Source organism: Myiozetetes cayanensis, unplaced genomic scaffold (genome assembly GCF_022539395.1).
Source record: "Myiozetetes cayanensis isolate MyiCay16 unplaced genomic scaffold, myiCay2020 scf20-37, whole genome shotgun sequence".
In the NCBI taxonomy this organism is placed as follows: Eukaryota; Metazoa; Chordata; class Aves; order Passeriformes; family Tyrannidae; genus Myiozetetes; species Myiozetetes cayanensis.
In genome coordinates, this window is record NW_026087412.1 from 9,679,454 (window position 1) to 9,694,462 (window position 15,009).

General features: G+C 42.0%; 1 protein-coding gene across 1 annotated transcript; it reads left to right on the plus strand.

The window, feature by feature from the left end:
- Positions 1-261: 261 nt before the first annotated feature.
- ERCC4 (ERCC excision repair 4, endonuclease catalytic subunit) lies at positions 262-14,809 on the plus strand. The gene is made up of 11 exons (XM_050317379.1): positions 262-446; positions 1,960-2,140; positions 3,615-3,810; positions 5,139-5,346; positions 6,303-6,483; positions 6,830-6,958; positions 7,526-7,636; positions 8,755-9,346; positions 9,997-10,089; positions 10,586-10,698; positions 11,730-14,809. The coding sequence occupies exons 1-11, from the start codon at positions 273-275 to the stop codon at positions 12,461-12,463; spliced, it is 2,712 nt and encodes a 903-aa protein (XP_050173336.1). The 5' UTR covers positions 262-272; the 3' UTR covers positions 12,464-14,809.
- The last annotated feature ends 200 nt before the right edge of the window (positions 14,810-15,009 follow it).

A 15,009-nucleotide genomic window follows, 5' to 3' on the forward strand; every position in this document is an offset into this window, starting at 1 on the left:
GCGCAGCTCCTGAGGGGAGCAGGCGGGGCCCGTCCCCACATCACCTTCCACGCCGGGGGCTCGGGATCCTCCAGTCCTTCCTGCCCCTGCAGTCCCTCCTGTCCATCTCTCCCTGCAGTCCCTGCAGTCTCTGCTGTCCCATCTGTCCCTCCCGTCCCCGCTGTCCCCGCTGTCCCTCAGCCCTGCTGGAGGACCGCTCTCCCGAGCCCGCCAGGGGGCGCCGCCGGCGCGGGCGCGGCGTGTGGGGCGCGCGTGCGCGGCGGCGCGCGGCGATGGCGGCGCTGCTGGAGCACGAGAGCCAGATCTTCCTGGACCTGTTCCACCGGGACGGGCTCGTGGTGTGCGCCCGCGGGCTCGGCATCGACCGCCTGCTCCTGCGCTTCCTGCGCCTCTACTGCGAGCCCGCCAGCCTCGTGCTCGTGCTCAACACCGGCCCCGCCGAGGAGGTGAGGGGGCTGTCAGCGCCCGGCCCGGCCCCGCTCGGGCGCGGCCCCGCAGTGCCCCGGGCGGGAGCGGCTCCCCGGGCCGGGGGCGGGTGTGCGGGATCCGGGGCCGGGCAGGGGCTGTCACAGAATCACTGAGTGGGTCAGGCTGGAAGGGACCACAGCGGGTCATCTGGTCCTACTTCCTGCTCCTGCTCCAGCAGGGTCATCCCAGAGCACACGGCACAGGATTGTGTCCAGACGGTTCTGGGATGTCTCCACTGAGGACACTCCGCACCCTCTCTGGACAATCTGTTCCAGTGCTCGGTCACTGCACAGGGAAGAAGTTCTTCCTCATGTTCAGGTGGAACTTCCTGAGCATCAGTCCCTGCCCCTTCCCTCTTGTCCCACTGCCGGGCATCCCCGAGCAGAGCCCGGTCCATCCTCTGGCCCCTGCCTGCAGATATGACAGACACTGAGGAGGTCCTCTCTCATCTGTCTCGTCTCAGGGCTTAAGAGGCCCAGCTCCTCAGCCTGTCCTCAGAGGAAAGTCCCCCCATCCTCTTTGTCACCCTCTGTTGGACCCATTCCAGGAGCTCCGTGCCTCTCTTGTCATGAGGATCCCAGAATTGGGCACAGCGCTCCAGATGGGCCTCAACAGGGCTGAGTAGATGAGCAGGATCACCTCCCTCGACCTGCTGGCAATGTTTTTCTTAATGCACCCCAGGACACTGTTGGCCTTCTTGGCCACAAGGGCACTGCTGGCTCAGGGACAGCTGGTTGTCCCCCAGCACCCTGGGTCCCAGGGAAAGCTGTCAGACTGGACACACTTGGGATCACAGCAGCTGAATTCCTACTCCTGCTGCACTATAAAGCCCTAAAAACAATACTGAGCCAAAACAAGCAGATGTACATAATTGTAAGTAACCACTGAGCAGAAAGGGATGAAACTTGCTGACAGGTTTGTCCCTGCTTGTACAAAAAATAGCTGCTCTTTTTTTCGTGGAACCAGGGAGATTTCCCACCACCAGGGAGGTGAGGTCCTGGGGACTTTTTATAGTGACCATAGGGGAATAAATATCACAGCTCTCGTTTATAAGATTAAGCTTCATGTATAGGACTTACCTGCTGTACTTGTCTAATAGCAGGGGAGGGCACTAAAAGATGAGCTCTTCCCAATTCTCTGTTCTTAAAGCAGTATTAAAATTGCACGCTCTCTGAAAATAAGCTATGGAAATACAGGAAAGTGTAAGCTCCTTTGAGTGTCAGTTGATCATACTTACTTAAGTATTTTCTAGCTGCTACTGACAATATGTAATTTTAAATCACCCAGATGAGTTTGAAACTGAACAAAGTATATCAAAGAAGAAACAAAATCATGATAATTGTGACTTCCTTTAGTATCTTATACTATCATGTTTTAATTTGTTTTGGACTGCTCCTCCAAATTAGCAGGGTATGTATAATAAAGGTGTTTATTGCATCCCTTTCATTAGTTACCACGTTTATGTCTTTGTTTGTATTGTATTTGGTTTAGGAGTATTTTATTGATCAGCTGAGGTCAGATGGAGTTGTTCACCTTCCTCGGCGTGTTACCAATGAAATTGCAAATAATACTCGGTATGAATTTTACACACAAGGAGGAGTCATCTTTGCAACAAGTCGGATCCTGGTGGTGGATTTCCTTACTGACAGAATTCCTGCCAACCTCATTACTGGTAAGAGTTTAATGAAATGAAGTGTTCTGTTTGAACATACATAAAGCTTAATTCTGTATGAAGAGTTCTACTAACCAGTACTGAAGTTGAAGAACTTCTCCTTTCTTCCCACCAAGACTGAGGTAAAAAGAGCAAATATGTAGTTCTTTCCTATTTTTTATAGTTTTCTTTGCTCCAAACTTGCTTGTCTTATTTAATCACACCATTTGAGAACACTCACATTATTTTTACAGAGCTGTAACAGGTTTTGCATTGCCACCAGAGGTCAGTGCCAGCTGTGACAGACCCGCTGCTTCACTGCCAGCTTCCCCAACAGCTGGTTCCATGTGCCTGACCTGTGTGTGACTGTACAGCAAAACCAACAAAAACTTGTAACAGTGTTTCTTGAGGAGCTAACACAGAAAAAGTGTTTCTAGGTGTTATAAATGTCGTTTATAAAATCAGTGTAGAATCACATGCGAATTAACATCTGATGAACTCAAAAAGTCCAGCTAAATGGAGATAAGAAATTATCACTGCTCTAAAGAAGAGTTAGTCCTGGTAGTTTTAGCCAGGTAAAAATGATGTACTTGACAGCACAGTAAAACCTGTGATGTTTGATGCCCTTTGCTTCCATTTCAGAAAGGCATTTGTGATTCCACTGGAAGCTGTGAACAGATGAGAGTCACCACACAGGCCTCTCTTCAGCAGGGGAGAGGGAAGAAATGCAGTGTGCTATTTAACACGATTAAGTGGGAGGAAAAAATAAGCCTGGGTCTTGGCTGAGTGAACTGTGAATCCCAGAAGTATTTGTCTTGAACATCTAATTAAATTAAATTGTTGTTTCATTTCTCTTTACTAAAATGTGCTTGATAAATCTTTTATTCCTAATACACCCATAGCCCTGAATAAAAGTGGGGATGTACTCATCCAGTTGGTAGTACTTGCTGTCCTTAAGTGTGAAGATGACTTATCAGAAGGGGGAGAAAAGCAAAATAAATGTTTTCAGAAGTTCTTTGAATATGTAAACACTTGAACTGTTACCAATGAAACATACTTGACAAGACTAATTGCAGAATTTCTCTAACAAAAAATGCAAATATCACAGACTTGAAAGCATCAAACTTGCTCTGTTGTTACAGTGTGTTCTGTCGTGCATTTGCTTTTCCTCCTTTTAAAAGGCTCAAGTTCAAGTTATGCCTCAGGAGTAAAGAATTTTCTAAGCTGATAAGTCCTGCCACTCAAGCACAAGATTTTTTTTTTTTTTTTTATTAAAGATGCATCATGAACGCAGTTCTGTTATTTGGCAGTTCTGTGGTACTGAAACTGAGGAGTCACTTGTTCAAACCCCAGAAAGTTTGTTCAACACTCATTTTAGAAGATTTAAATTCCTATAATCCAAAGAACTGTAGAAGAATAAGACAGCTATGAGGAAAATTGGATACAAAGTTGGACCTTTCTTAACTTCTAACTTGAAAATGTTTTATTTTGCCAGGCATTTTGGTGTACAAAGCACACAGAATCATCGAGTCGTGCCAGGAAGCGTTTATCCTGCGACTGTACCGCCAGAAGAACAAGCAAGGCTTCATTAAAGCTTTTACAGACAATGCAGTTGCATTTAACACTGGCTTTTGCCACGTGGAAAGAGTGATGAAAAACCTTTTTGTCAGTAAGCTTTATCTGTGGCCAAGGTAAGGCACTTCTTTACTTCACTGGAGAGTTAAAGATGAAGGATGTTAGATTGATTCCTCAGAAAACAAGGTGTATGCAGTCACACTGCTTATCAATGTTCCCTCTTATATCCCAAACAAATTTCATTCAGGTTTTGACTGAAGTGGTCTTGAAGGTGCTAAACTTCTGTAAGTATTTTTGAAAATAGACTCAAATTAACTCTCTAAGGGGCTGAACTTTATGGCAGAGCTGTCCTTTTAACCAATAGAAATCACAACAGGAAGTGACACTCTTAATAGCTCAAGAAAAACTTCAGTGACTAAACAGAGTATTTAAGCCATAAAGTAACAAGAATACAGTCTCAGTTCTCCAAGGAGGTATGTTTCCAGCTGTGATGAAACTCCATGGATCTCTTTCTACATGTCAGATTTTTTTAATCTTCTTTTACATGTGTGTTGTATATGAAGAATATTTCTTGATTACTGATAAAAACCAAATTGCCAAGTCTGTGGCATGTGTTAAATCATTCAGAAGCAGAGCCACAAATGAAACTGGACCCTTTATCTGCTGACTCCATTGCCTTGGGCAGGAGCTCTGCCCATTTGTTCCAGGCTAGAATGTGTTTCACTCCATCTTAATGAACTGTCACTCTGCCTTGTAAACTCTTTTTTTAACAGTCTTTCTTCCAGTATCCCAGGGAAGTAGAAGTGGACACAACTAGGGCAAAAAGAGTTGGATAAAAACTCTTTATGTTTTCTTCCTTGGCTTGTGAAGCATGGAGAGCCCTGGGGGTGCATGTGCAGGAAGGGAGGTGCCCAAGGAGTTCCAGAGGTCGGCAGGCACTGGGCTGGCTGAGCCTCCCTCTTAGGGAAAGGCAGTGACGTGTCTGTGCCTGTGCAGCTGAGGGACTGCAGGGGAGGCTTCCCACAAGGACCTGCTGCTCATCCTTGTGAGCTGGGAACGTCACAGAACCTGCTGGTGCAGTGTCTGATTTCAGAGAATTCATGAGCCTGTTCCAGTTCCCCCTTATGAGATTTTTTGGGTTTACTTTACTATTTGCTCTGTGAAATGATGATGCAGAATCCACTGCAGTAATTTTCCATGGCTCATTCACCAGTCCTATAGGCTCATATGACTAGAATGCCTACAGTCATCATTGTGGAACAGATGGTTTTCTGGGGCTGTTCATGAGATTGCAGTGTTCACATCAGTGAAATCTGATACACTTTGGAATTAACTTATTTGTTCGCATTTAAAACAATTGTAACTGTAGTTTATACAAACTTTTGAGTGACTGTGGATCAAGAAAACTTTCCATGTAAATCTTAATCAGCTGTTTTCCTCTTAGATTTCATATAGCAGTGAACTCATTTTTAGAGAAGCATAAACCTGAAGTGGTGGAAATACATGTGGCAATGACCCCTGCTATGCTTGCTATCCAGACCTCAATCCTGGACATTTTGAATGCCTGTCTGAGAGAACTCAAACGTTATAATCCAGTTCTTGAAGTAGAAGATCTCTCTTTAGAAAATGCTATTGGAAAACCTTTTGACAAGGTAACATTTTGATTGTTCTTCAGTGTCTCAGCAGGATGGAGACCTTCAAACTGCCATGCAAACAGAAATGTTATTTGTACAATAAATAACCTTCAGCAGCTGAGTTTTCTCCCATTACATGTTTACTACTGGCACCAGCTGATGTAACAGTGATGTGACTGTTGCCAGTAGGGTTTTTGGTGTATAGGTATTATTGTTCTTCCTTCCTTTCCCAAATCTCTACATCAAGAACATCCTGATTCATGGTTTTCTTTCATTTCCTCTAGTAGGAGAAGCACAAGTGTATAATAGACAATATGCACATACATCTACTGCATCTTTAATCATTGTATATGTCAATAGTTGTGTGTTCATTGCTGTTTGTGGCAGATGTGCAATGTTTTTCATACATGTGCTTTCTGTAAGGTGAAATCATAAACATCAACCATCACAGTGAAACACAGTTATTTCTTAGCTACTATTTAATCCTGATGTAAGGCCTTCAGTACTTTAAATATTTGGAGTTTTTTTCCTTAAGCTCTGTAAATTGCACATCTGCATGGTACCAACCTTACTTTGGAAATTAAATGCCATTATAATGTTTCTACTTCACCTAAGTAAAAGACCCTAGATACTAAATACAACAGGCCAGTGCCAGTAAATTAAGGGTGAGGGGAAGTATTTTACCAGTATTTTATTATTAGATGGAGAGGAAAAAGTGTACTGAAAGCATTAATTTATATATATCTGCTAATTGCTGAAATATTTTATATAAGGGCATCTATATTATTTTAACTTTGCTAAAAAATGATCACTTATATTAAAAAAAAAAACCTTACCATCAGATCTTTAATTTGGTATCTTTAGTAACTTCAGAAAACTAGTGGCATCCTCTATAAAGGAAAAAAAAGTGCAATTTTAACATGCTAAGTGTACTATATATTTGACATCCTGAACTTTCCAATTTATCTTTCTAGACAATACGTCACTATTTAGATCCTCTGTGGCATCAGCTTGGAGCTAAGACAAAATCCTTGGTCCAGGATTTGAAGATACTCCGTACTTTGCTACTGTACCTCACTCAGTACGATTGTGTCACCTTCCTTAATCTCCTGGAGTCACTGAAAGCAAGTGAAAAAGCTTTTGGTGAGAATTCAGGTAAACACCAAAGATCCATACAAGTCAATGCATGAAACAGTGGAATGTTGATGTTTTTAATTAGCATTCCCAAACATTTGAAGGTACCTAATTAGGTTTTACATAACCAGCCATAAGGACGTAGGTTTTTATTGACAGATAATGCTTTCATCTTCCCACTTAACTGCTGTTACTTAACAGGGGCAGATTTGCATCACATTTGTCTCTTATTAAGCTGGTGATTGCACAGCAAGCAGGTAGCACAGGTATTCCAGATGAGAGATTTGGGGCTTGTACTGCAAAGGGTTGAAACCCATCCACACTGCAGATATCAAACTACTACTGCCTCCTTGTCCTTTCCCCTCAGGTTGGTTGTTCCTTGACGCCAGTACCTCGATGTTTGTAAACGCTCGGGCCCGAGTTTATCGCATTGCAGACGAGAAACTGAGCCAGAAAGGCAAAGGCTCTGAGAAACGGGATGTGAAGAAGGAAAATGGTACTGATCATTCCTAATGTTAAGTTTGGGATTGTCACACGATTTCAAGGGCTTTGCATGTTATTACTGGAGCTCTGGTTCCCTGGGTGAACTTACACAGCTCAGGATCTCAACCTGTTAGCTGGGATAAGCTGAGACAATCTTAGTTCAAAAAGCATATAATAAACAACATACAAGAGTCATGAAGAAATAAGGGGTTCTCCTAAGCTTGCTTAGCCGATCACTGGAGAGCTTTTATGGAATTCTTGTATTACACTGGTGTTTAGCTTGATCTTTATTATTTTACATGAATGGGTAGGAGGCTGGGGTTGCTTTTATTAAAAAAATATACCCAGGGGTTTCAGAATTGAAGTGAATATTTCAGCTTTTCGCTTCACTAAAGCACTTATCCCCATTTTTAAAGTTAAGAGTGTTCTCCAACCCAGTAGCATAACACATTGCATATGTAGGCTGTTGAATATCATCTCTGCCAACAGCCATCATGCTATTGACATCTCACCGGTAATTTAAAGTCTGAGGGATATTTTGGCTCTAAGAGCTGCTATGTTCAATCTTACTTTGTTTCAGAACTGAAAAGGGAATTGGTTCTCGAAAGTAACCCAAAATGGGAAGCTTTGAGAGAAGTACTGAAAGAGATTGAAAATGAGAATAAGAACAGTGACAACCTTGGTGGTCCAGGTGAGAGTTTTCACAGTATGGTTGGTTTGCACTTCTGCTTGTCTTTGGAGAGAGGGAACTTTACTTTTTTTGCAGTTTTATCAAAGAGCTAGTTTAAATTTAATAATTTGTGGACTTAAGATGAGGAGTTTATGTTTACTGTGTACATAAACTATGTTAAATTAGATAGTTTTACATAAATTCTTATTTAATTCTGGCTCTCAAAGAGAAATGCTGTTGGTTACTATGCAATACTGTTTAGGAAAGAACCTGTATTATTCTGAAAAACTATTTTAACGTACATTGCAATATTATACTGACACCTTATTCCCAAGCCCAATAAAACTGATGTGGAAATTTATAATAATCAAGGTACCATTCACTCATTTCTTAAGTTCAAGTTCAAAAAAAGTGCCCTTTCTAACTCACACATTCTTCTGCACCTGAAAATTTGCCTCTGCAGGAGATGCATATAAATGGGGTAGAGATTAGAAGGCAGGGTAGAGAGTTTAACTGCTTTGCTGCCTTTCCTATTTTAGGGCTGTTCATCCCCTTAAATTTCAGCAAGTTTTATTTTAGGACATAGTAAGGGTAAAAATGTGCTCTTTTCTCCCACCCACAGTGTTCTGACTGCATAAGAACTGGCTCTCTCACCTAGTGTTGTAGGAGTTTATCTGAGTCAGCTTGTGGAGAATTGTTATTCAAGACCACAAATGTCAATAATAATGTGTGAAATATCTATTTTTTTGACTTTCTATCACAGCTGACAAAGGCTGAAAATTAGAATGTTCTAAATTAAGTTCTCTCTTATTCCACATCTTAAAAACAAGCAGTTGTGAGTACATTTCAATACACACTATGTTTCAGATGGTCAGAAGGAAAGCCTCACAAATTTAGATGTTGTGAGAATAAGGAATGCTGAACTTCCATTAATCTCCTCTAATCTTGTTTGGTACAAAACGCCCATGCAATTTAGATTTCTTTTCAAGTCCAGAGCAACTGTGACAACCAAATAGAAAAGTCTTTGGCAGGCATTACTCCCAGGCTCAGTAAAAGCAGTTTGCTCAGGAGATGCCTTGTAGGTGGAGGAGAAGCACAGCATTACAGGCTGTAAAGATGCTGTTGTTTCTCGACTGCAGGGCAAGTGCTCATTTGTGCCAGCGATGACCGAGCCTGTGCGCAGCTCAGGGAGTACATTATTGCTGGACCGGAAGCTTTTTTAACAAGGCTCTATAACAAAACCTTTGGGAAGGATGAGAAAGCTGGAGAAGTATGGATTACAGACAGAAAAGCCATCAAGTCCAAAGGAAATGCCAAACCAGACCCAGGGCCTCAAGCCAAAACAGCCAAACTCGCAGCTTCTTCAAAACAAAAGAAACACAAGAAGCAACAAGAGCGGACGATAATCCAAATGATAGGGAAGAGCGAGGAGGAAAAGAGAGAGGAGTTAGAGGTGGAAGAGAACAAAGAATTAAACAGTAGCCAAGAAAGCAGCACTGAAGAGGCCATTCCTGAAGATTTTGACGTGAACTTGCCCTCAGATTGTTACTATGGGATTTTCAAGGACCCACTCACCATCATCCACCCGCTGCAGAGCTGTGGTGATCCCTACGCCCTCAGCCGCGTCCTGCACGAGGTGGAGCCCAGATATGTGGTGTTGTATGATGCAGAACTAACCTTTGTCCGCCAGCTGGAGATCTACAAGGCCAGCAGGCCTGGAAAGCCTCTGAGGCAAGTCCACTTGGCAATTCTAGTCTTAAAAAATAAAAAGTGCACTGTCAGCAGTCAAGGCAGAACGTGCAGCTGTTCATTTTCTTTAGCTACCCTTTAATTCCTGTTTAGCCCTCTTCCTAATTGTAAACAAAACCAAAATGTCTGGAGTAACCAAAAGATAATTTTTGCTTTCCAGAGGGTATTTAGTCCCCCCAAAGTTCATTCCATCTTCTTCAAGACCTCTGCTTCGATGATCTTAGGGGCAGTACATCATTTTGAGGTGGTGTAGCCTCATTTTAAACCATTTCTATGGGTATGATTTTTACACAATAAAGATTCATTTTGGATTTAATTCATGTTCACATTTCCTCATGTTGGTCATGCTGAAGACCAGTAATTCAGAAACTGCAACAGAAAAACAAGTATAGGAAAACACAGTGAAGAAAATGAGAAGTATTTACAGTTATACTTTGTTCTAGCTGACACGAAAGATCACCACTCTGTGTATAGATACACATTTGATACACAAACTAATTAAAAATATAGAAAACTTTAATATACTATTATTGACTAACTTGTCAGGCTTCTAATCTTAAATGCTGGTTGTGGGTGTTTTTAAGTTAATATGAAGTTTTGTGAGGTGTTTTTTTTCTCTTTCATGCTTACAGAGTTTATTTCCTCATATATGGGGGCTCCACAGAAGAGCAGCGTTATCTCACAGCTCTGAGGAAAGAGAAGGAGGCCTTTGAAAAACTCATTCGGTAACACAATTAGTTTGTTCCATGTAATTCCCTTACATGCTTATATTTTAAATAGAATGAACTTCTTAACTGTGTGAAGGCTTTAAATAAACTTTTAATTCAACTGTTTTTCAGGTGTTAAGAGAACAAAAAGTCAAAACCCATTTTATTTATTAATTTTAGTGGGATTTCATGTTAAACTTCTAAGGCTGAACAGCACCACTTGGATTTTTCCCTAACTGTCTGTGCATTTCATTTTTGTAACTGTGTCTTTGTCTGCAAGTAACATTTCTTGTAAGATAATTCCTAAGGCTTTTATAACATAAGTCAGTTGGGTAAACAAAATAATTATTTCCTTAGACTGTATAAGACAGTATTTTTACTGACAGCGTCTTCTCATCAGGTTAGGGTTCTATCACTAGTTATTTTACATCTGAATGAAGGGTGGTAAACTATTTCGGTCTGTTTTTCTCATACATGTGCAGTTCTTAGTGTGTGTTTGTTTGTGGTTCCTCAGAGAGAAGGCCAGCATGGTTGTTCCTGAAGAAAGAGAAGGAAGAGATGAAACAAACCTGGACCTGCTGAGGGACGCCAGACCCCCCGGTGTGGCTGCAGACACTCGCAAAGCAGGTGAGCGGGGCCTGAGCTCCAGCTGAGCTCTCAGTCCTGCAGAGCCCCAGCACCACTGCACTTAAATCCCAGCCAGGCACCAGGGTCAGAGACACCTCCACGGGCTCTGCAGTCCTCATGGCAAAGGAACAGTATTTCCCATGACAGTGAATTGTGCTTTGCTCTGACAATACAGGCTAATGAAGGGGTTTACCATTGAGACAATTTGGATAGTTTCTGGGCAGCTTGTTGGTTATAAGACTCTCTAGTGCTGTTTGTAGGGAGAGAAATTAAAACATAGAAACTGAAGTCTGCAGATAGCCAAAGGAAGACAAGTTGTCCTTGAGCTAGTAAATGTTGGGGACATCTTTTCATCTTGGCAGAACAGATTGCCTGGGTAAACAACTGCAGATTGTGTTTTTGATCACTTTCTTTGTAATAAAACATCCTTTTTTTGCAGTTCTAACCACATTTTTGTTCCTTTCCTCTGACATCTATATCTTCACAGCTCTGCCTGTTTTTCTTTGCTGTCATTTCTGTAATCCTGCTCTCCTTTACCACGTGCTCTCTGATCTTTGCTTTTATGTCTTTTCTGGCCTTGGTGCTGCATTCTCTTTATGTGTCTTTTTGCAGACCTGTAGAGGCCAACACAAAAGTCCTGCAATAAAATGCCATATTGTCTGTGGGAAACAGCTGGAAATAAAATGGATTGGCTTCGTTATCTTGTTTCGCAGGCAACTTTTTAAAGATTCTCCTGATTTATTTAAATAACTTTCATCTACAGTTGAATGTGTTTCATTGTCACATGCACAAAGCTTACAGCAGGTAGCATGGGAGTTCTGTGAAACTGCAGACTGTACTCCATAAACTACAGTACATACTTGGGCAACTGAAAAATAAATGAAGATTGGATTTATTAAACTGCTGAATTCGAGGTATAGTTTGGGATGTGAAGTCCATCCAGTACAGAAGCACTGGCAGCACATGTGAAAGCTCTGCAGCTGGAGCTGCAGGTCACAAGTATGGGGATAACTGTTTATTTTGTTTTTTAGGGGGACAGGAGCAGAAGGATGTTCAGCAAACTATCATCGTGGATATGCGGGAATTCCGTAGTGAGCTTCCATCGCTGATTCATCGCCGTGGGATTGACATTGAGCCTGTTACTCTGGAAGTTGGGGATTATATCTTGACTCCTGATATCTGCGTGGAGCGGAAGAGCATCAGCGACCTGATTGGTTCCCTGAACAACGGCAGGCTGTATTCCCAGTGCGTTGCCATGTGCCGCTACTACAAGCGACCGGTCCTCCTGATTGAGTTTGATCCCAACAAATCGTTCTCCCTGATCCCACGAGGCTCTCTGCAGCAGGAAATTTCCAGTAATGATGTTACTTCTAAACTGACCCTCCTGACACTGCATTTCCCGAAGCTGCGGATCCTGTGGTGTCCCTCTCCCCACGCCACTGCTGAGCTGTTCGAGGAGCTGAAACAGAACCACCCCCAGCCCAACGCAGAGACGGCGATGGCCGTGACCGCGGACTCCGAAACCCTGCCCGAGTCGGACAAGTACAACCCCGGGCCCCAGGACTTCCTCCTGAAAATGCCAGGTGTCAATGCCAAGAACTGCCGGGCCCTGATGAACCACGTGAGGAGCATCGCAGAGCTGGTGACGCTGTCCAAGGACGAGCTCGCCAGCATTTTGGGGAATGCTGCCAATGCCACGCAACTCTTTGACTTCATTCACCTCACCTACGGAGAGGCACTGGCCAAAGGGAAAAGCAAAAGGTGACTAATGCCACTGTTCAACACGGAGCACAGATAAGCTCTTCTGGCACAGGACTTTGGCAAAGACATGAAATATTTTAATAAATGCCCCCTCTCAGATAACCAGCTCTTTCTTGCTAATGCTGTTCCATCAGGTTGAAAATGTGAGTTAATTATTACTGAAGGCAAGTTTCAAAAGGAATAAGTATTTCTAATAGAGAAATGTGAATTGTTTTTATTCATTCTAAAGCACTTTAACCAATTCTATAATGAATTACTGAATTACCACTGAATTAACTAAATTAAGTTTTTCACCAATTCCACGGAATTAAGTGCTCAGACTAATTGATGAAGGTGTTTTCTTATGAAAGGTATGATGTCTTGCTAATGCTAAAAATGTACCACGTTTTGATTAGTGTGTGTGACCTGCTGCACGATACATCACCTTGCTTTTGCCATTTTTAATGTCTTGCTCTCTGGAAACTGCCAGGTTTTGATTGACAGTGATGAGCTATATCATGGTCTTTGCTCAGGAGTTTTTTTAGGACAATATACTTGGACTCAATCCTGAATTTTAGAGTTACTGTCAGAAGCCTTTGTCACAGTAAGAGACAGTTGTCTGCTGGGCTCCACATTCAACTTGCTTACTTCACTGCAGGTTATATTTTTTGCCATTCCAAAGTCAGTACAGCTCTATCTTGCTAGATTTTCCACAGTGCATTCCTTTGGGCTGGACTGGACAGAGATTCTGAATTCTCAGTGTGCCTTACTTATACTTTGAAGATGCTTTATTTTTTTAATCAGTTTTGATAGCTCTTTCACGTCATTCACTGGAAAGTGAAAAATCCGGGGATACCATTGGCCCTGTTCTTTTATACCAGACCATATTTCCTCTTGTGAAATGCAATAGTTTTCTAAGCAAGGTTTTCCAAAAGTGTGGACAGTTCTTTCAATATTGACTTCTTTCTGTGTCCAATTGCAGCTGCATTTTAATGTCTCAAATTGTCCATTGTCACCTAGAAGGTAAAACTTTCAGCACTCTGTGTAGCATAAAAGAGGGAAAAGTTATTCTTCTCTTGGTATTTTGTCATTGTGTTCATTGTTAAATTATATATTCTGCACTAAACTTTGATACTGGGTAACAAACTGCCATTGCCAAAAGGGTTGGTCCAGTGTCATTCCATGGTTATGTATTTACATTTGCTATTTACAAACCTTTATCTATGATTTGTACATGTATTTATACGATTCTAATGGGAACAACAGATCAAAAGTATCTCCTTCGTGAAAGGAGAAAATATTTTTTATGTTCAGGTTCAGTAAAAACTGTTCTCTGCGCTTTCAGGTTTGTTTACTGTGCATTTTAAGTGTGAACTATGAATTGTTAACTTATATTCTAGGGCTGAGCTGTGACAAATTTCCCAAGTGAATTCTGCAGATGCAAATTTCAATATTAAATACACCCATAACAAGATTAAAATTTGTTAATTATCTTGTTTCTCGTTTGGCTGTGTTGATATCGGAACATTTTTAATTTTAGTTGTAGTTTTATACTGCCCTATATCCTAATTTATTTAATATAAAAAGAAGCTGTTCTTGGGACTTTTGCTTATTCAAACCAATATTGTTGGGTTGAGAATACCCAGAAAATGGTGCTAAGGGAGCAGAAAATCAGAGTAAGTTCCTAAGTGCCCTGAGTGTGTTAGTAAAGGGCAGGTGACCAGCCTTTGAGAACAAACATTGGATGCTCCAGGAACAGTGGGTTTGGGTTTTTTCACAGGTGCTGCCTCGGCTCTGTCAGGTTTGGGAGTTTTGCTCGGATTTGTATGGGGTGAAAATGAAGGGTATATGAAGAGGTGATAAAGTTGTAGCTTTGTGTTGGATGTTAGATGAAGTTACATAATACAATTAAATAATTATTTGCTAAATATTTTGATGAAATTGCCTTTTGCTTATATATGTGGAATTTTTGTACAGCTTTTTCCTTTTCTGTCTCTGCAGGATTTGTCTTTATCTTTCAAAAGCCACAAGTAAGATTGTTGCATGTTATTATTGCTCCTCTGTGCTCTGGCATTTGTCTGCCTTGGGTTCAGTTGCCAGTTGTGTGTTCTTGTGGAGCAGCAGGTCCAGGCTGTGCACCAAGGTAGAACAGGACTTGTGTCCTGACAGCACTTAAACCTTAAATAACCCAGCCAAGGCTCTGCTGGGCTGGAGTCCCAGCACACGGGTGGGTGACTGATGGAAATCCTGGCCTTGGGCTGTTCTTGAGCTCATTTTCAACAGTCATGGAGTATTATATGTCTTGTCATTGCTTGGTGTTTTAAGCCTGTGCTTTTTTATTAAAAATCCAAACTAAACCCTGCTGTCTTCAGCCTGTGAGTGTCTCAGGTTCTTTCTTATCCCCAGGCCAAGACTCCGTTTCCAGGTCCCTCAGTATGTGAAGCCCGTGGGGTTCACATGCTATTGGGAACTAAGTTTCCAGCTGCACCTGCAAAGGAGCCCTTTTGCTGGCCATGTCACTGTGCAGTCCCAAACCAAAACTAACTCTGCTTTCAAAATTACTTCTTCTGC

What these genes read in the sequence shown, in the direction of transcription:
- ERCC4 (XM_050317379.1), top strand. Translation starts at nt 273, where the DNA reads ATGGCGGCGCTGCTGGAGCACGAGAGCCAGATCTTCCTGGACCTGTTC. An exon ending in AGGCCTGGAAAGCCTCTGAG is followed by an intron (nt 9,347 to 9,996) that starts GCAAGTCCACTT and finishes TCATGCTTACAG; the next exon opens with AGTTTATTTCCTCATATATG. An exon ending in GCCTTTGAAAAACTCATTCG is followed by an intron (nt 10,090 to 10,585) that starts GTAACACAATTA and finishes GTGGTTCCTCAG; the next exon opens with AGAGAAGGCCAGCATGGTTG.